At 50.9% G+C, this 20,266-nt stretch overlaps 1 protein-coding gene across 1 annotated transcript; it reads left to right on the forward strand.

The window, feature by feature from the left end:
- The first annotated feature begins 47 nt into the window (after positions 1-47).
- Positions 48-20,030, forward strand: KDM8 (lysine demethylase 8). The gene is made up of 8 exons (XM_010990919.3): positions 48-182; positions 8,351-8,830; positions 11,387-11,553; positions 12,737-12,869; positions 15,654-15,698; positions 17,415-17,564; positions 18,444-18,536; positions 18,626-20,030. Exons 2-8 carry the CDS (start codon positions 8,363-8,365, stop codon positions 18,788-18,790), a joined length of 1,221 nt encoding a protein of 406 aa, XP_010989221.3. The 5' UTR covers positions 48-182; positions 8,351-8,362; the 3' UTR covers positions 18,791-20,030.
- The last annotated feature ends 236 nt before the right edge of the window (positions 20,031-20,266 follow it).

Consider the following 20,266-nt stretch of genomic DNA (forward strand, 5'->3'; position numbering starts at 1 on the left):
GGGCTGTGACATCGATCACTCGGCGCTCCTCTAGGCACTCCTTGGTGATCAGACGAGCTGTGAGTGATCGATACTCCTCGCGCAAGCCTCTGACTACTTGGAGAAAGCCGGAGTATTCGGTCCAAAGGGACAACTCGTCGCCGGCCCCCCGGGCGACTCCACGGTGTCCACACTCGAGACAGGTGAGTTTGAACAACTCGAGAGGGTGGGCAGCTCTGGCTTCTTAGAAGCGGAAGGGACCGAGCTGGGAGCGGAGGACTGCGCAGGCGTCATGTGAAGAGGTCTCGCGCGAGCGCCTCGGAAAGCCCGGGGGCGGCCCCTGAAAGCCGCGTAACTGAGAGGTGGTGTTGAGGAGCGGGGTGGGTCGGGGGAGAAGCAGGGCCGGCGCATGCGCTCTGAGAACACAGTGTAGTAGTTCAACTCTCCTGCGCCTTCCGGATCGGAAGGTCCCGCGCGTGCCTGGTACTCTTCTTAGGCCAGTCATTTCCTTTTGTGCATGCGTGCGCCTAGGCTGTTGTGCGCCTGCCTGGGTCTTGGTGCCTTTCGTGCCACTCCACTGCGCCTGCGCGGCCTCTGGTTTTCATAGTGTTTGTACCCGCAGGTGCATACCGCCTGTGTCCCCCGGGCCAGTCGCCCTGTGTTTTTGGCCTGGAGGTAGACCTGCAGGTCACACTTGAACCATCGGGTCCCGAATGTAGGACGCGGGAAATGAAACCTCGGGGAAGGCGCTGGAGAGGGAAATGGTGTGAGGCCTTGGGGTGGACCCGGTACATAGAGCCCGCCCAGCCCTGGCGTCCCGGGGGACCCTGTGCGCCTTGTGCGTGTGGCCGCTGGGTGGAAAGGGGTGTCTAACTCGATAGGAGTTAACTCTGAGCATGGGTATCGCGTTCTGCCCCACGAGATCCAGCCAGGGTAAATCACCGTGCTCAGTAGGATTACAGCAAGTCCAAGGGCAGGAGGTGGGTAGGTGCTGGGCCCACATCGACGGCCCAAGCCCGAGCCAGTCTGCACATAACAAAACTGGAGAGCCTGTTCCCAGAAGGCCAGTTAGAGACCCATATATTCTGGGAAGCGTTTTAGGGTTTTAAAGATAATGTAAGAGAATTCTGGGATGACTGTGGTGGCTTCTTCCTAGGAGACTATTTTAGAACTGACAGGAACCCACTTGGGCTCTTGACTAACAGCCAGCCAGAGGTCAGCTTACATAGTACATTCCATCTGGATGGTGATTTATGAAGTGAGGACCTTGGGCTGTTGTGTATAGCCTATACTTGGCTCTTCTGTTTAAGTGACCAACAAGAAGAATTTTAGAAAATTTACATCAGATTGATTTATAAAGCCAAGACAAAAACCACTCTGAGAGGTTAGCTCCTGTGACCATTGTCAGACCCACTTTTCAAGATTATTTCATGTACAAACAACAGCCCTTTATGTAAGAAGCCAAGACACAGTCCACTGAGAAAGTCTATTTTGTGCAACCTGTGCCTGACCTTCCCCCCAGAGCCATCCCATGTTGTGAGGCCAATACATGCAGCCCTGTGGAAGATAAGTTTACAAAGCCAAGACACAGGCTTTATAACCACTCAGGCTGTTTCTGTACCTGACACTTCTGCCCTCATCCCTTTCAAAAAAAAAGTCTTCTGTGACCAACAGGGGTCTTTTAAGGGGACTGACTAAAGAGAAGATACAAGGGCACTCAGGCTTTTTGTATAGCCTATATTTAGGGTGACCAGAGGTCTCAATTTAACTAGAGTAATGCCAGTTTATGATTTGTCCAGTCATAAATATTGAAATATATGCATAGTTCCCTGAAAGCTGCTATCAGCTCTCCCAGTATGTGACTGGTGTAAGATGAAATTTCTCCGTGCGGAAATGAAAGTTCCAAACAGTGAAAAACAAACATTGGAGAAAATGATGAGAATAAGAAGTTTTAGAAAAGAAAAATAAATATTCTTTACCAAGCTCAATAAATAAAAAGCCTGTTTATAGCATCCCGGTTTATATGATACATTCTGTAGTTAACTCCCCTATACGTGACCACCGGAAGGCTGTTTATACTGCCTGCTTCTGCACTTTTATGCGGAGCTGTAAGAGGCCAATTTAAAGGCTAGTCTACAGTCTGACTCTGAGAGACTCAACACAGTCTGTCCTTAACTCCCTCCTCTGGAAGTTTTGTTCATTTAATACAACCTTTCATAAAAGGCAATTCAATGAGGAACTCTGGGAAAGAAATCAGGAAAGCCCAGCCCCAAGGCTACTCAGGCTGATACCTTCCTCCGGAAAACTGCTTGGTACAATTATCAAGAAACCTTTTTGTTAGACCAATACTTGGGGAATGCTGGAAGCCTGGTTTGTAAAGCCAAGACATGAGGCCACTGAGACAGGCCGTTGGATGCAGCCTAAACGTCACCTTCACTGGAAAGCTGTATCAGATGGTTGTGAGAAGGCTGCAGCTTTCAGACCGCACGAGGCCAGCTCCCCTGGAAGGCTTTCGTACAGCCAACAAGAAGGTGTTTCGGCCAGCGGAGGACCTTTCTCCAATAAGGCCATTTCAGATGGCTGACAGGAAACATGGAAGATAGGTTTGCAAAACTAAGGCAAAGTCCTGGCCCTTAGACAAGGCCCAATATGTAAAGAAACAGGTCATGAGGCCACTTTGGAAGCTTTTTATATACTAGGAGGTGACTCTTCCCCTCAAAGCTGTTTGATACAGCAACTACTTAAAAGGCCAGATCATGAAAGATTCTGGGAGGCCTATGGCCCCAAGCCATAAGACTCCTCAGATGGATAAAGGCCAGCATGCTGCTTCACCCTGGAAAGTTGCTTCATGCTGCCAAAGTAAGGCTCTCTGGGAGGCTAGGATTTTAAGATCAATCATGAGGCTTTTTGTGGGGCCATTTCACGTGGCTAATACAGAGGCAATCTGAAAAACCATTTTGAAAATAAACAGCTATCGTAAAGCCCCTGCCTCTGGAACACTGTGTTATGCAGTGCCAGCTTAAGTACCTCTGAAGGCTCTGTTGTAAGGCCATTCGCTGAGGAACTCTGGATTCAAAATAAGTTACTAAGATTCTTATGTGGCCAAGAGGAGACATTTGTACAGCCAGCTTGTGGCCCTCTTTCCCAGAAGGCTGCCTCACATGGCCATCAATATGAAACTCTCTCCTTGGGAATTTTGCAAAGCAGCACATGGCTGCCTTGGGAGGCCATTTGGGGAACCCAGGTTAGAGCAGTGCATGAGGTCACCTTGGGAAGCTGGTTTGCACAGCAGCACATGAGGCTACCTTAGAGGCTGGCTTTGTAAAGTCACCCTCAGAAGCCAGTTTACAAAGTCCAAAATCTGCATCCCGTGGAACTAGTTTCTAGGCCATTTGAAACCCTCTGGGAGGCCATTTTATAAGGCCACTAAAAGCCAATTTACAAAGCTGGCACATAGGCCCCAGTGGAAGTCATTTTTATATTAAGGCAAATAAGTGGTCTTCTGGAAGGCCTTTTTATAGACCTTTGTGAGAAGCCAGAATATGAGGCTTCTGAGGTCTTTCGAATGCTCAGGATGAGACTTTTCAAAATGGCTTTATAAGACTCATGTAAGACAACGCGGGGATGAGCCCCAAGGCCACCCAGGGAGGCCAGTTGATGGTCCACATGCTGTTTTGTGTGTGACCACGCTGGAAGGCTGAACTGTGATGCTCTCCAAGAATGCTGTTAATGAGGCCAACACAGGACATTTAGGAGTCTTCTGGAAGGCTGGAGGTAGAAATCATCCTGGCAGGCTTGGGCCAGGCCCCTTAAGCTCTCTTGAGTCCCATCACGCAGCAAGCCAACTGGGAAGGACACCCATTGTGACCAAGGACTGAGCTAGGGTATAGAGATCCAAAAGCTGATGCAGCCCTCGTGCCTGAACCCGAAGAGTCTGTAAGTGGACATCGCCACTCACTGCGTAGTTCTGTACAGATTGCTTCATTTCCCAAATCCCACTTCATTCATCTGTAAAACCTCACACCGTAGGATTGTGAGGGATGTGTTAGGTGACGTACACTAAACATGGAGCCTGGACATGGCACTTAGGAAAGGGCACTGAGGTTGGCCAGGATTTAAGTCCTGTTGCTGCACAAATGATTGACTGTGGTGTTTTGGTCAAGTCACTTCATTTTTGTTTTCCTGGACGTTAGTTTCCTCAACAGCAAAATAGGAAGGTGGGGTTGTAGGAAAAATGATCACATTCATCCCTGTCCACTTCCCAGTGTTGTGAGGAACAAACGAAATGAGAAAGGCACGGTTACCGTGGAAACTGTGGTAGACTGTAGAACTGAGAAGAACTCTAAGTGATTGCTCTCACTTTAGGACAAGTCCAGGAAGAGGGACCTCAAAAATCATAACCAGTGAGAAAGATACACCCTTTCCATGTGTGAAGTGACAGGATTTCCTCACCTGTAGAATGGGGGTGATCATCATTCCTTCCTCAGAGTTGTCTTGAGTGAAACAACCCAGATGTCCAGCTTCATCACCTGCTGGCTCGTGATCTTTTGGCCCCGTTCCCTCATCTGTAATGTCCTGGATTTGGGGCTAGGCTGCCTGAGTTTTTAATCTCCGCTCCACCTCTTAACTGGTTGAATTGCTCTGGGAAGTCATTTAACTTCTCTGCTTTAGCTTCCTTATCTGTAAAATGGGGATGATAATACTTTTCTTTTAGAATTAAGAGTATGTATCAAGAGCTTGGTGCATTCCTGGCTTACAGTAAATGCTTTGTACATGCGTTTTCAGCTTTGTAGGGCATTGTGGGGATTATATGAGGCAATCCACCTGACACTCTTAAGTATTCTCCCTGCTGTTACTGTTACTCCTGAGCTGGTGGGAAAATGAGCTGGAAGGGAGTCCAGGGGTAGGATGAGGTTGTCTGGCGAGCCCTCAGGGACCATATCTCTAGCATCCTTCATATGTCTTTTCTTCTCAGTCTACTGCTGACTTCTTCATACACATCAGAGCTAAAGGAAGCCCTGCTTTCTCCACCTGTTCTTTAGTGTGAGTTGCAGATTGAGCCCCAGGATGTCCAGGAAGTCTGGGTAGGGGTGTTTATTAGTTATCTATTGCTGCATTACAAATCATACATTTAGTGGCTTAAAACAACACACATTTATTGTCCCAGTTTCTGTGGGTTGGGAGTCTGGGCATGGTTTAGCTGGGTCATCAGCATCAGGAGCTCTCAAAGGGCTCCAGTCATGGTGTCAGGGCTGAGTTCTCATCTTAAGGCTGATCTGGACAAAGATCTAAGCAGCTGACCTGAGATTGTTGGCAAAACTAAGTTCCTAGAGGGCTGTTGGGCCGAGGCCCTCAGCTCCCAGCTTACTGTTGGCTCTAAGCCACCCTCCAGTCTTTGCTATATGGGCCTCTCCACTTGCTTCATCAGTGCATGCCATCCAGGAAGGCAGTGGAGAGAGTCTGTTGGCAAGATGAAAGTTCCAGTCCTGTGGAACCTGATCCCAGAAGTGGTATCTCATCACTTTCTCCATCTTAGGCCAAAAAGTAAACAGCTACACATACCAAACCTACAAGCCTGTTGCTAGAGGCAAGTAATAATAGTTTTTCTATTGCTGATGTAACAGATTACCACAAGCTTAGTGACTCAAAACAATAAAAATGTATTAGCTTACAGTTTTGTAGGTTAGGAGTTCAACATGGAACTAAAATCGAGGTCTCAGCAGGGCTGCCTTCCCTTCTGGAAGCTCTAGGGGAAAATCCATTTCTTTGCCTTTTCTATCTTTTAGAGACTGCCCACAGTCTTTAGCTTGAGACCCCCTCCTCCATCTTCAAAGCCAGCAACAATGCATCTCTCTGACAATTCTGTTATCACATCTCCCTCTGGCTCTGACTTTATCCAGGAAAGATCCTTTCAAGAAGTCTGTGTTAGATTGGGCCCACCCAGATGATCCAGCATAACTTCCCATCTCCCAGTCCTTGTTCTTAGTCACATCTGCAAAGTCCCTTTTGCCATGTTAGGTAACAGGTTCTGGGGATTAGGGTATGAACATCTTTGGGAGATATTATTCTGCCTACCACTAAAATTGCCGGTCCTGCCCAAACTCAAAAGAAGTAGATTAGATAACAGTGTTATAACAGGGACCATTGGGCTTTCTTCTGCTGTAGGAAGACTGGCTTTCTTCTGTCACAAGAAATGAGGCATCTGATGGGGCTTTATCACAGGCAAGTCTTCATTCTCACCTTCCCCATCCACCAGGGATCGTAAGTGTTGGTTACTTTTATGGATCAAGGAGGGTTCATCATAAACCACAGAAACCAATCCTGGCTGATGTAAGCAAGAGGGAACTTATGGGAAGGCCATTTGGGGCCCACAGAATCAATGGAAATATGGAGAACTGGACTTGGAAAAGAACAAGCACTAAAGTGGTTCTGCAGCCTGGGAATTAGGGACAATGGGTGTAAGGCTCTAGCAGCAACAGTCCGGTCCAGAAGCTGCCACTAGGGCAGAGTGAAATGTCAGCAAAAGCTGTCAGCTGTCGCTGGTCTCATTGATCTCCTTAAAGTTCAAATTCAAGGGAGGCAACTGATGGGAGAGCATGTATCACATACCCGCCCCCTGGCAGCACCCCACCAGAAAACTGATCTCAGTGGTTGTGTGGAATTTCTCAGAAGGGTGTGGAGGTGTGTTGTTAAGAAAGAGAAAACTATTCTGAGCCAACAAGACTCAACACTCTGCACTACCCTCTACACTCTGCATCTGCTTTCTCAATAATTGAAGGAAGTTACTGGGTCAATCAGGTCAGGATAACTGGTAACAAGCATCATTAACACTGTAGGGGCTAAATGCAATATGAGTTTATTTTTTGCTCTTGAAGCATTGCGGCATGGATATTCCTGGCTGGGGACCTATCTTGTGGCTCTGCCATCCCCTATGGCCTCAGAGTCCTTCCCTTCCAGCCAGTGGAGAGGGGGAGTGTGGAGAATCACATTGAAGGTGCTTAGGGCCCAGGCCTGGAAGTGGCGTACATCACTTCCGTGCATCAGCGAGAACACAGTGGCATGGTCACATCTAATTGCAAGTGAGACTCAGAAATGGAGTCTCACTGTGTGCAAGATGGAATGGACTTTGGTGAGTCCATTTGTAAAGCGAGAGTTTGTTTTTGTAAATACAGTTTTATTGGGACACACCACGCCCATTTGTTTACATGCTGTGTACAGCTGCTTTCACGCTGCAGTGGCAGAAGGGTAGCAACAGTGACTGTCTGGCCTGCAAAGCTTGAGATATTTACTGTCTGGCCCTTTGCAGGAAGAGTTTTCTGACCCCCAGCATAGAGCAGTCTCTGCAAAAAGCGTGAGGGTCCATATTCCTTAGCATCAAATGAGATAGGGGTGTAACAGCTGTAACAGCTGTAATATTGTAGTACAAATAAATAATTGTAATTGTGAGCAGTAGCACCTGTTCCCTTATTAGTGCTCATTCCTAAGGACTGGCCTGCCATCCGTATGGAATGTCCAGGCTGACGTCACCAAAGGCACCAACCATGATGTTTATCCTTCCTGTATATGTTTTATGTATTTCCAGGTTCCTTCCTTGGAAGTTAAGATCTCATTCTTTCAATAGTCTTAATGGAATGCCTACAATGAGCTAGATTCTACTTGTCATCGCTAGGGAAACGTAGAGAAATGGGACATATTCTTGCCCTGGAGGAGTTCATAAGCTAGGATTGGATAGACAGACGTGTAAGCAGGTGTTTGTAGTACATTGTGACAAGTGCTGTAAAAGAAGTTCAAGGGCTGATCAAAACACAAAACATTGTTGGAGAGATTAAGCAGGCTTCACACTGGGGATCATTTAAGGTGGGCCTTAAAGATTGGATAGGAGTTTGCTTGGGGGGGGGGGGTTGGAGGCATTCCAGACAAGGACAATACATGTTCCCCTCTGAACAAATATGTCTCTGGTGCCCACTGTGTGCCTAGTATTATGCCAGTGGCCCTGAAGATACAGCCATGACCCAGACAGATGGGAGCCCTGCGCACACAGAGCTTATTATGCCCAGCAGAGAAGACCATTGTTGAAGAGCCAGTACAGATGAGATGTGTGTTACACAGGACAGGTCCGGAAGCTGTGGAAACCTAGAGGGGACCAAGCCTGTAGGTGGCTGCTCTCTCCTTTTAAAAAATTTTATTTTTAATTTTAATGAAGATACTTCAGATTTTTTTCAGATCTCAGTAGCAGACATTTTGGTCACTGGATGTCATCAGATCTAGCCTTTTGTCCCCCAGTTTTATTTTATAAAAATAAAGAATTGTAGATATTTAGACATACAACAGTGTTTTGCTCTAACTGATGTTCCTCCCCTCCCCAACCCAGCACTCAGGACCGATGGCAGAGCCAGATGCGCTCTGGGAGGCTCTCATGGCACTCCTGCCCGGTACCAAGGAAGAGCTGAAGCTGGAGCTCGGGGAGGAGGTGGAGGGCAGCGTGGTGCTGCTGCTGCAGCGGGCCGCCCAGCTCTTCTATGGGGGCCAGATGAGCGCGTGTCTGCAGACCTGCGAGGTGCTCCTAGACTACTCCTGGGAGAAGCTCAACGCGGGGCCCTGGCAGCAGGTGCACAAGGACTGGCGACGGGTGTACGCCTGCGGCTGCCTCTTAAAAGCTGTGTGTCTGTGTGCCCCACCGGCCGACACCACCGCCGTTGCCGCCGCCCTGAGAGTCTGTGACCTGGGCCTGCTGATGGGGGCGGCCATCCTGGGGGACATCCTCCTCAAAGTCGCTGCCGTTCTCCAGACGCACCTCATCTCCAGAAAGAGGCCGGCCCCCGGCCCGAGCCAGGAGCCACCCAGCACCAAGGTACCTGTGTGGGGCTGTCACTGACCACACCTAACCGTCCATCAGCCCAGGTTTTCTAGAAGTAAAACAGATCAGCTCTCACGGGCCCCTGGCACACCAGCCCCTCTGGGTGAAAATGGCATTTCCATTGATTTGGAAATGGAGCAGCTCAATTTTTTTCCCCTAGTTTCCGCAAAAGCAGTGACTCTTGAGAGCGGGAGGGTGGAAGCTTTGTGGTTCCTGAGCGAAATAGCTCAGGGGGCCTGTGTGGGCAGGGCTGCAGGCAGTGGGGGCAGCCTTTCTCCTTCAGCTTTTTCCCGGTGCCTTGGCTGAAGTGTCACCCGCTTTGCTGGCTGCCTCTGCCTCAGCGCTGAGTGTGCAGGAGATGTTGCAGCTGCCTGCCTTCTGTCCACCTGACTGAGCGGCCCTGCCCTTCAGATCCTTGCCTGTGTCCTCACTGGTATTTAAGTGCATGTGCCGAAGGAATACCCCGCAGACACTGAGCCAGGGTGGTTTATTCAGGCTTCAGATCCCAGCGCCGACTCGCAGACCTCACCCAAAATACCTCTGGGCAAGCCAGTTACCGCCTCTGAGCCTCAGTTTCCTCATCTGTGAAATAGCACTTAGAGTGCTGACCCCTAGAAAGAAAGGGCCAGGACTGTCCTGGGTAGTGGGGTTATGGAGTGTTTTTGACATTTTTCTAGATATTTTCTCATTTTCAGAATTCCTGACAATGAGTATTATTTTTCTATGAGAGTAACACAAATGGATGTCATTAAACACACCGTGCATGTAACCAGAATAAAAGGTGATCCTACAAACAGGGAAGAGAAATTTGCAGCAAAGCTGTCAGAGAGCACATTTCTCTGTTGTGCACAAATTATACAAATCAACAAATCAACAGGGAAAAAAACTGGGCTCCAGGAGGTAGAGACCAGACACACGAACAGACTGTTCCCAAGGAAGAAACAGATCTGCTAAAAAACCTGTGGGAAATGTTCAACCTCACCTCTGGTTAAAAAAAAAAAAGAAATGCAGCAATGGTGAGGCAGCGGTTCTTGGCTCTGAAACTATCGAATGCGGTTTTATAAGGCACCCAGTGTTGCCAAGGGTGCCCTAGGGCCAAGGGCACGGGGCGTGGGTGGACCTTTCAGAGGGCAGGGCAGACAGATACTTGTCCCCTTTGACCCGGGGGTTACACCTGCCCTTTCCCAGACCAAGGGTCTCCCGAGGGAATATGGTGGTGGCTTCACGGCCAAGGTGGTGCCCATGGTCTGGGGTGATGTATGTAGTTAGGGGGGTGAGGACTCGGCTCTGGGGTCAGCTGCCGGGGTTCAAGTTCCTGCACTGCCACCCACCAGCGTCTTGGCTGCTCTCCTTCCGCCTGGAGGAGTGGATTTGCTCAGCAGCTTTATTGAACTCCAGCGGTGGCCCAGATGTGCCAGGCACCAAGGGTGCGGCCTAGACCCTGTCCTCCTGGAGCTTCCGTTCTGGTGAGGCTGTAAAAGAATGTCTTCTCCCAGGTGCTGAGACAGGTGGGGGAGGCTGCTTCATGCAGGGAGACCAGGGAAGTCCTGTTTGATGAGGGAATCTGGGGAAATAAAAGCCTCCTGCAGAGAGCTGTGACTTTGAGAGAGGAAAAGGCCCATATAAGCCCGCGGGTGAGAATGTTAGCGCCACTGCTGTGGATGTTGAGAGCTGGTCTGGGGTCCAGCAGGGGCAGCACAGGGGGCTGGCACGTGCCCGGCGGCCGTCCTGGGAACTTTACATGAGAGCTCATCTCCTGGCAGTTTAACACATGAGGAAACTGAGAATCAGAGATGGTGACTTGTCCAGGTCCCTCGGCCAGGAGATGGTTAAGTAAAGGATGGTGCAGCCACTCAAGACATTGTGCACACTGGAGACCGTTTCAGGTGGATTACTGGCTTCAAGAGGCAGAGTTGCTTCTTCATCATGAATCTTCCTACCAGTAGATCAGATGTGTACGGGACAAAAATGGGAAAGGAACATACTTTGTCACCAGGAGACTACTTTTATGTTAGACAGTGGGGTTTGGGATAATTAATTTTCCTCTGTGAAAGCAATGTATTACTTTTATAATTGAACAAACATTTTAAATGAACTGGTAGAGGGAAAAACATCTTGATCTCATGAGACGTCAGTGGTAGTAGTGGCAGCAGTAACACTGATAATATTATTATTGTTACCAATGACAAATGAACATTTGCCGGGATGATGGCCCTGCGGTCAGACCTCTGCCACTCCTGCCACTGATTCAGATTCATAGTGGAATTCCTCGAATTTGGACTTGCTGCAGTTGTTACCATCTTGGTTTTAGGGTTTTATTTTTTTCTTTTATTCATTTTTTTTTAACTGAAATATAGTTGATTTACAATGTTTTGTTAGTTTCTTGTGTACAGTAAAGTATTTCAGATATATATGTATATTCCTTTTCATATTCTTTTTTCATTTGTTTATTATAAGATATTAGATATAATTTAATAGTAGGACCTTATTGTTTACCTATTTTATATGTAGTAGTTAGTATCCATCTTGTTCTCTTTTGATTTTAAACAGAAAGCAAGGAATGACCACATTTCGATTCCAGATGTGGGGTCAGAAAGAGCAGTGCCCCGGCTTCACTGTCCATCCCTCCAGTATTTCCAGAAGCATTTTTTGGTTCCAGGGAGGCCTGTGATCTTGGAAGGCGTGGCTGACCACTGGCCATGCATGAAGAAGTGGAGGTGGGTGTCTGCTGACGGCTGTGTGGTTCCTCATCCCAATTTAGCAGCCCCAGAGACCACCCCCCTGAATTCCTCCTCCCAGCACCCCCAGGTGAACACAGCCCCACAGACACTTCACAGCCAGCGGTGGGGTGGACCGCCAAGGAGTGAGACACACATCAGAAGTCCAGGGCTCTGAACTGATGCTGGAGGTTATCAGAGTCTTACCAGCTTGCCTGCCCTAAGCCGTTTTTAATAAGTGCATATGGAGGTCTGATGTTAAGTCTATTACATGCAATTTTTTAGGATCTCAGGAATTTGTAGACTTTCTCAGGAGTCCCTGAGGCTTAAGAGTAGAAATGAGAACCTAAGAGACAGCCCCGCCCCCTCTCCACGGGGCTCCCAGGGCTCCGGTGTTGGCGCCCACCTCCCGTCTGCATCTGGTCCCTCGGAAGATTCACAGTGGAGGGGTCAGATCAGGCAGCTGGACAGTGGCTGTGATGTTGCTGTGTGTGATTTTGACATGAGAAGGTGTATCTAAGGCAGGTGGAGGGAGCCGGCCTGTCTTGTGGTGGCTTTATGGAGGGGTGGTCCCCACTGAGACCTGTGGGAGGCAGAGTTTTGACTGCAGGGCCATTGTCCTGGCAAACACTCATTATGTGCTCGACTATGTACCGGGCGCCACGACAGGCACTAGCCACATCTTACCTCCTTTTCCCCTCCCTGGTTCTTTCATGGGACAGGCACTGCCGTCACCCGCATTTTACTAATAGGGAACAAGGGCTCAGAGAGGTCAAGGAACTTGCCATAGGTCCCCTGGTGGGTGACAGGGCCTGGACTCAGTGTCAGGCTACCGGCTTGGGGGACCCAGGCACCTCACCACCCTGTACTGCCTGCCACTTGTTCAGAGAAGGCCTCAGCTTGTGATGGGGCCAGTGAAGAGAGAAGTTGGAAGGCTCTTGGCAAACAGGGAAACAGAGCTGCCCAGCAAAAACCAGATTCACTGCTTTTATCTGCCAAGCTGCCCGGCGCCAGGTGGGCCAGTGACCTCACCTCTCTGCACCTGCATTTCCTCATCAGTGAAGTGGGGTCTCCAACTGGTGAGCTCTTGTAAGGAAGGAAGGAGACCAGGGCAAGCGCATTAGCAGGGTGCCCAGCAAGTGTTAGCCTGATGATGGCAACGCCGATGCTGTTTTCCTAATAGCCTGGAGTATATCCAAGAGGTTGCCGGCTGCCGCACCGTCCCGGTGGAGGTCGGTTCCAGGTACACGGACGAGGAATGGTCCCAGACGCTCATGACGGTCAGTGAGTTCATCAGCAAATACATCGTGAATGAGGTATGTCGTCTGACTCCTCCCCTGATACTTGCAGGGCAGGGAACACATTAGATGTGGGCAAATAACCTCCACGCATTGCCGGGAGAGGTTTTGGAGGAGTCAAAGCCATTCTTTAAGGGCCTGTGGTCATTAGGCTGGCCAGCGTGAGGAAGACAGGCAGGACAGGACATACAGGACCCATTTCAGACGCTTTTTTGGGGGGCAGTTGGTACAGTTTAGTGGTTTTTTGTATATTCACGAGATTGGGCGGCCATCGTCACTATCTAATTCTGGGACATTTTCATCACTCCCAGAGAAACCCGTATCCCCTGCCCTCATCCCCAGGCAAGCACTAATCTGCTTTCTGTTTCTATGGATTTGCCAATTCTAGACATTTCACATAAATGGAATCATACAATACGCGACCTCCTGTGTCTGGCTTCTTTCATTTAGCATCATGTTTTCAAGGTTCATCTCTGTTGTAGCCTGTGTCAGTCCTTAATCCCCTTTTATGGCTGAATAATGTTCCTTCGTATGGATAGACCACATCTTGTTTATCCATCCATCAGCTGATGGCCATCTGGGTTGTGTCTACTTTTTGGCCAGTATGGAAAGTGCTGCTGTGAACAGTGACACACAGGTTTTTGTGCGGGTAAATGAGTTCATTTCTCTTAGGTGTAGACTAGGAGTGGAATTGCTCAGGTCAGATGATGACTCTAGGTTTAACTTTTTGAGGAGGCTATTTTCCAAAGCAGCTGCACCATTTTGTTGTTTAAGATTCTTGACAGTGGGTGTCCTCCTCTTCCTGACACCCGGGTAGCAGAGGCTGCAGGTTGTCTGCCCTGTGCCTGAACCATTCCTCTGGGCCGAGAATGAGGGGAGCCTTAAAGGGGGCCTGGAGAGCAGAGTTCTTTACATGGGGTGAGAGTTCAGCATCCGTGGGCTGCAGTTGCTCCCCTCACTCCCCAGCGACCCACAGGCCAAGGCAGCCCCAGGCCCAGCCGCTGTCAAGTTCTGCTCGGGTTTGCCGGTGGATCTGCTCAGTTGGAGTCCAGGTGGATGATGACGCTGGCCAGCAGTTGCCTTCCTTGCCCTTCCCAGCATGGTAGCTGTGAACACCCGAGGGCTCCCCCCCAGGCCACCCCCGACCTTCACCCTTCCTGCCCCATCTCTTCCCCCGCTGTGTGTGCAGCCTGCCCACTCCCAGGCACTCCGCACAGTTCTGCAGGTGGAGGCTCCTCCCTCAGTGCCCTTGGGTGCTTTTCTGTTCTCCCGTCTCCTGCATTCCTCCCCACACCCAGCCCAGCTCAGCTCACTGTCACCTGGAAAAGGGAACTGTGGCTTCGAGACGCACTGCATGGCCATGTCCACTTGTGCTTGGGAGAGTAAAGCCAGCTGGAGAAGCCTCACGTGGCCTCTGCTGGAGGCGGCCCGGGCCCTGAAGCAGAGAGAACCAGAAGTGTGGGCCGTGGGGTGGGCGAGAGGGGGCTTTGCAGCCATGCAGGGCAGCGTTGAGTCCAGCCCCGGCCCTCGCTGGCTGTGTGGCCTGGGCTGGTCACCTAACCTCCCGGATCGTTGGTGCCCTGACTTCTGGTTACTGAGGGTTAGTTGGGGTTAGTTAGTTAGAGGTTACTAAGGCCTAAAACCCGTAAAGGTCCCAGCACAGCATGGTCAGTGCCCATTTAACGTAAGCTCCAGTGTCCTCTGGGCCAGGGTACCTGTGAGGGCCGAGAGCTCATCAGATCCCGGATGTCAGGAAGAAGAGAGTGAAGGAGGGGATGGAATGACAGACAGACCCTAGTGAGGACCTTTCATCTACTTCAACACTGTTGTAGCCTCAGAGCCTGTCAGACCAAAGCCAGCTCCGCTCTGGCCTCAGGTGGGGTCGGGGTCCCACCTGCTCTTCCCCCATCTGACCCTTACAGGGCCCTCGGGCATCTTCAGAGAGCCGCTGAGCAGGGGGGAGCCCAGCTTGTAAAGAGCACTGGTCTTTTCACCCATCTGATTGGCAGAAATTTTCACAGAATCACTTCCGGGGCAGGCAAAGATGTAGGAAAGTGGGCGGTCGTGTTCGTTAGTACTGGGAAGAGTGTAGACGGTCAGTGTTTGGGAAAACAACCTGGCAGAAGCTACTACTGTTTAAAATGTACACGCCCCTTGACTGTCTTGTTCTGCTTTTGGAAGCACGTGAATGTGAGGACCAGAGTATCGGGCCGTTCACTGAAACACTGTGGCAGAGCAAGGCAGACGTCCACCAGTGGGTGAAGGTTGAATTACTAATAACGCATCCTGCCTATAAAACGTGCCTCCGGCCAAAGAGAGTCAGATGTGCACATGTTGACCTGAGGAGATATTCATGATGTATCGTTAAATGAAAACAGCAGATTTCAAAGTAATACGTGTAGAGGTCCATTTTTATTAAAAAATAAATCCTTATGCTGTGCACTAGAAATTGATACAACATTATAAACTGACTATGCTTCAGTTAAAAAGAAATCCTTCTGTGGGTGCAGGCCCTTCGTGTTTCATTTGAGGTGACTGAGCCTGGGGCTCAGGGTGACTTGCTCAGGGCAACGTCAGTAGCAGAGGCAGGCCTGCTGATCACAATTTGCCCCTGGGTTGGAGGATGGAGCCTGAGGGGGACAGAGAGGAGGGTCCCCCCAACACGAGTGGCTGCCTGGGCAGGGGCGGGAGCACGTCGGGTGCTGAGAGCCAGCCAGTCAGCGGCAGCTCCCCAGGGTGGGGGTCCTCCATCACTACTAACAGGGCTTTCTGTCGCCTCTGGTTTTTTTTCCCGTGGATTAGCCGAGGGACATCGGTTACCTTGCTCAGCACCAGCTCTTTGACCAGGTAAGTCTGAGACCACACCCCTCCATCCTTCACCCCCTCATCTCCTCCCACCTCCCATCCAGGGCACTGGCCCCAGAGGGCAGGAAGCGGTAGGTAGCAGCCTCGTTTACTCCCCACTGGTGCTGCCCCCCTGCAGGGAGCAGGGAGGCGCCCTGTGCCCTCCTCACCAGCAGGCAGCAGGAGAGCAGGCCAGGCCCCTGGACTGGGACGGGGGATGAGGAGGCCCCAAGAGTCAGGGTGGCCCCCAGTGGATGGAGTCAGAAGCCCAGGTGTGGTCAGGACTGAGGAACATGTCCTGGGGAGCCAGGCGAGGGTTGTGGCTCTGACCTGACCCAGAAGGAGCGAGCTACTGGCGACTTTGACTCAGAGTTCCCTGGGCAGGTCCCGGAGGGCCTCAATAGTCTGCTTACAAGGCGGAGTCCCCACGCTGGGCCTGGGCACTCTGGCAGGGGACTGGTTCCCTTACCCTGGGTACACCTGGCTGGATGGAAGACCCTCAGGACAGACCGGGCAAAGACTGAAAGAGGAGGGGATGCAGGCAGGAGCCAAGAGGAGGAACAGGGCTCAGGACAAGATGAGCCCCACATACTGGATGCGTCCACCAGCCTGGGAGGGTTCAGTCAGAAGAGCAGAGCGGGAAGGCGAAGAGGGCGGCTGGGTTTTTCCAGACACATCCCCCTCGAAAGTGGAGGAAGAGTCTGTGCATCTAGTCAGGCATGTTCACTGATGGTACCTGGGCCAGTGAGCCGACATCCCCTCCTTCTCGCATAGCCCTCATCCAACCCCGGGGGCCCTAGCCTCACTGAGCTGCCCCGAGGCCCCCAACACCTCTACACAAACTAGCAGCACAAGTTCATTTCCCACCAGGTCAAAGTCTGTGGACAGTTTTAAGACTTCCACATGTGACCACGTCACTATTTAAATAGTTTCACCACTCGATGCCACCAGCAGCCCGGCAGGAGGGTGCCCACTCTGCCACATCCTCACCAGCACTGGATGTTATCACTTTTTCAGTCTTTGCTGGTTTGATTAGTGGGAGATGATGACAATGTTTAATTTGGGTTCTTTGCCAATAGGACTGAAACCCTCCCTTATGTCTAATTCATTTTTATGTATTATCTGGTGTTTTTCCTTGGCTCATTTGTGTACTTTATGTATTGGGGTCCTTATTATTTTTCCTTATTACCTTGTATGAACTCTCTCTATTAACCTTCATTTACCACAGTTCGAATTAGTTTCCTACTTTATTGGTCTTTATATTAGTTAACTTACCTTAAATGTACCAATTGCAATTGCTTTACTGTCATGTTAGTAAATTTTGGAAAATCTTCCCCTCCAGAGATTTGTTAAATACTCCACCTCATTTTGTTTTTGTTTTTCTTTAATTTGATTTTCTAAAGTATTATAAAGCTTTAGAAAATTATAAGCTAGTTTATTTGTAAGTACAAAGCAGTGGTATCAGATTTTTAAGAAAAGGAAACAGGGATAAAATGCGTATGACATGGAAACAAACTTGAAAGTAAAATTAGGACCCTTCCCTAGTAGTTATATATTTGCTTTTTTAAATTCCTATACAGTAAGATGTGGATACAGTCATATTATTACACAAGAAGAGAGTGTGTATTTGGTGCTTCTGTGAGACAGTCAGTTGACTCCTAGGCTGCTGTGTCCCGAAGGCCTGGTCTTGACCCTCCACGTCTGCCCTGATACCCACAGATCCCAGAGCTGAAGCAGGACATCAGCATCCCCGATTACTGCTGCCTGGGCGACGGGGAGGAAGAGGAGATCACCATCAACGCCTGGTTCGGCCCCCAGGGAACAGTCTCCCCACTCCACCAGGACCCGCAGCAGAACTTCCTAGCCCAGGTTGGAGTTGCTCCAGAACATCGGCCTCCCCGCTCCTGGCCCAGCCACCTATGGCCTGGTCACATTAGCGGTGTTTAGACACCAAAGAGATGGACCACTGACAGCGATGCAGACAAAAGGAGAAAGAGAAACAGTGGCAGGCCTCAGGGTGGGCTCTCTGCCCAGTGGGGGCTACTTCCAGATGTGGTTCTGGGATCCTAGATGCCTCACGTGGGCAGAGCAGGGCCAGGGCGCCATTTCAGGACAGAGCGAGTACCCTCAACAGCTGCCTCTCCTCTGCTGTCCACCAGAATCAGGCCAGCTTCTCCGGTCAGAACCCTCCAAATTCGAGAGGCCTGTCAGCCATTGGATAGGTTTTCCTGAGACCCAGACAGAGGAGCATGTGTTTGTTGTAGGAGGAGGGGGCATCTGTCAGAAAAGCACAGAGAGGTTTGACAAAGGAGAGCGTTCCTTCAGCCCAGGGACAGTCCACAGAGGCAGCCGAGAGGCCGGGAGCTGGGGCCCAGGACCAGGCTGCCTAGTGTGAACATAGCTCTGCCACCTCTCAGCTTTGTGAACGTGGGCAACTCACTTAACCTCTTTGTGCCTCAGTTTTCTCATCTGTAAAATGGGGGTGATGATAAACCACCTCCAGGGGTTGTCGTGAGGATTAGAGTTAATACACATAAAGCATTTAAACAGCGGTTGCCAGTCAAGTGCTTGTTGACTGTTCACTGCAGTAACGAAGGCAGTGACTCATAACCTAGCTGGTGTGTTGAGCACAGGGCAGACGGGGTGCAGGGAACAGCATTAGGAATGGCGCATGGAGGTGAGGAGGACGTGGAGGCAGCGGTGGAGGCCAGCACCTGCTGACGGCTGGGGGTCGCTCTTCCCTCGCAGGTGATGGGGAGGAAGTACATCCGGCTGTACTCCCCGCAGGAGTCGGAGGCCTTATATCCTCATGACACGCACCTTCTTCATAACACAAGCCAGGTGGGCACTCGGGGACCCGTGGGGCTCGCGGATTCTCCCACTTGTGCCGTCCCTGAGACCAAGCAGATGACTTCTTTCACTTTCTCCAGGTTGACGTGGAGAATCCCGACTTGGAGAAGTTCCCCAGGTTTGCCGAGGCCCCGTTCCTGTCCTGCATCCTGTCTCCCGGAGAGATCCTGTTTATCCCGGTGAAGTACTGGCACTATGTGCGGGCACTGGACTTGAGCTTCTCGGTCAGCTTCTGGTGGTCATAGCCGGAGAGGAGGGCAGATCTGTGCTGCAGGGGTGCCCATGGAGTCGCTCCTCCTGGCCTGGAGTCTGGAGACGGGCTGCCCAGGCCTGCGCCTGAGGACGCCCTCCCGGGCCCAGGAGTGCCAGGCCGCTGAGTGCATTAGAGGCAGGCGGGCGAGGCCCCAGAAGGACTTTGCAGGCTCACGATCCACATGGAAGCTCCTGGGCTCTGAGGTTGACGGCGTGGATTTAGCCCTGCCTTGCTCTCAGCTGCTGTGTGATTTGGGGCAAGAGACCCACTGTGTGTGGGTCTCCATCTGGTTTCTGCTCTGGTTACCAAATTAGAACCTGTCTTCAGAGCAGTGCATAGACCTTCAAGCTTGGGGAATTTTCTACTCTGCACCCTCCCAGCAACCAGTTCCCAAATCGAGAAACAGAACCACTTCCAGCACCTCGCAGGGTGAAATTCAAGGTGTGGCAAGAGTCTAGATTGTGCGGGCCTGATGGGCCACCTGGCTGGGAGAGAAACCCAGCTCAAGCTAGTTTAAGTGAAGACGCAACAGCCAGCTGGGTCTGTCAGCTCCATAGCATGTAAGGAGCCGCGGGCAGGGCTGTGAGACCTGCAGGAGGAAGCCCAGAGCCAGGCCTCTACCCACCAGTCTTCTCTGCCTCCCCGGCCACCTCGCGTCTGCTGGTCTGGCCTTGGTTTCATTCTCCTCTTGAGATAGCCTTCTCCCCAAGGGGAGGAGACAGCTCCAGCAGGTCAGCTCCATATCCTAACACCACGACTCACAGGCACGGAAACCTGAGGGACGATTCTGACCGGCAGGCCTGGGACCTGTACCCCAGGAGGGGCAGTGCTGGGTGGGGGGCTGCTCTGTGGCGGAGCCTGGCCCACAGGCCCCTCCCGGGTTACTAGAAGAGGGCGTGGGAAGCCCTGATGGGCAGCTGGAACTAGCTTCTCGTGTCCTCTGTAACCAGGACAGGGAATTTGAACCTGACCATGTAGGTCTTGGGGCTTCAGTTTTGAGCAGACAGACCATCAGCATATGTGCATAAGAAAGCTGGCTCTCAGCTGGGGGAGGAGGATGGTCTGATCACAGAGCTTCGGGGAGGCTGAGACTGAGGCCGGGAGTGAGCCCCAGCCTGGGCAGTGCGCACGTAGGACAGGCCATTTAGAAGGTGGAATCCGGGGCTCTGGGAGCAGTTGCTTGTGAGATCGTTTATTCCCCTCTCTGGCATTATAAATAATTATTTACCTAATTTTTCATATGATGAATTTATTCCAAATCTCAACACCGAAGGTAGTGAGGCATGAAATAGGAATGCGATCGTGTCATTGATGACAAACAGACGAGCCATACCTAAGGGGTGGCCTGCGTAGCTCACACCGTCCCTGGCTCAGCTCCTACCAGTGGCCCAGCCTCTGCCATCCCATCCATCCCAGTAGCCAGTCCCACTCCCGCTGAGCTGCTGCAGTTGAAAGGCAGTTCCTCTGT

This window comes from Camelus dromedarius, chromosome 24, assembly GCF_036321535.1.
Source record: "Camelus dromedarius isolate mCamDro1 chromosome 24, mCamDro1.pat, whole genome shotgun sequence".
NCBI lineage: Eukaryota > Metazoa > Chordata > Mammalia > Artiodactyla > Camelidae > Camelus > Camelus dromedarius.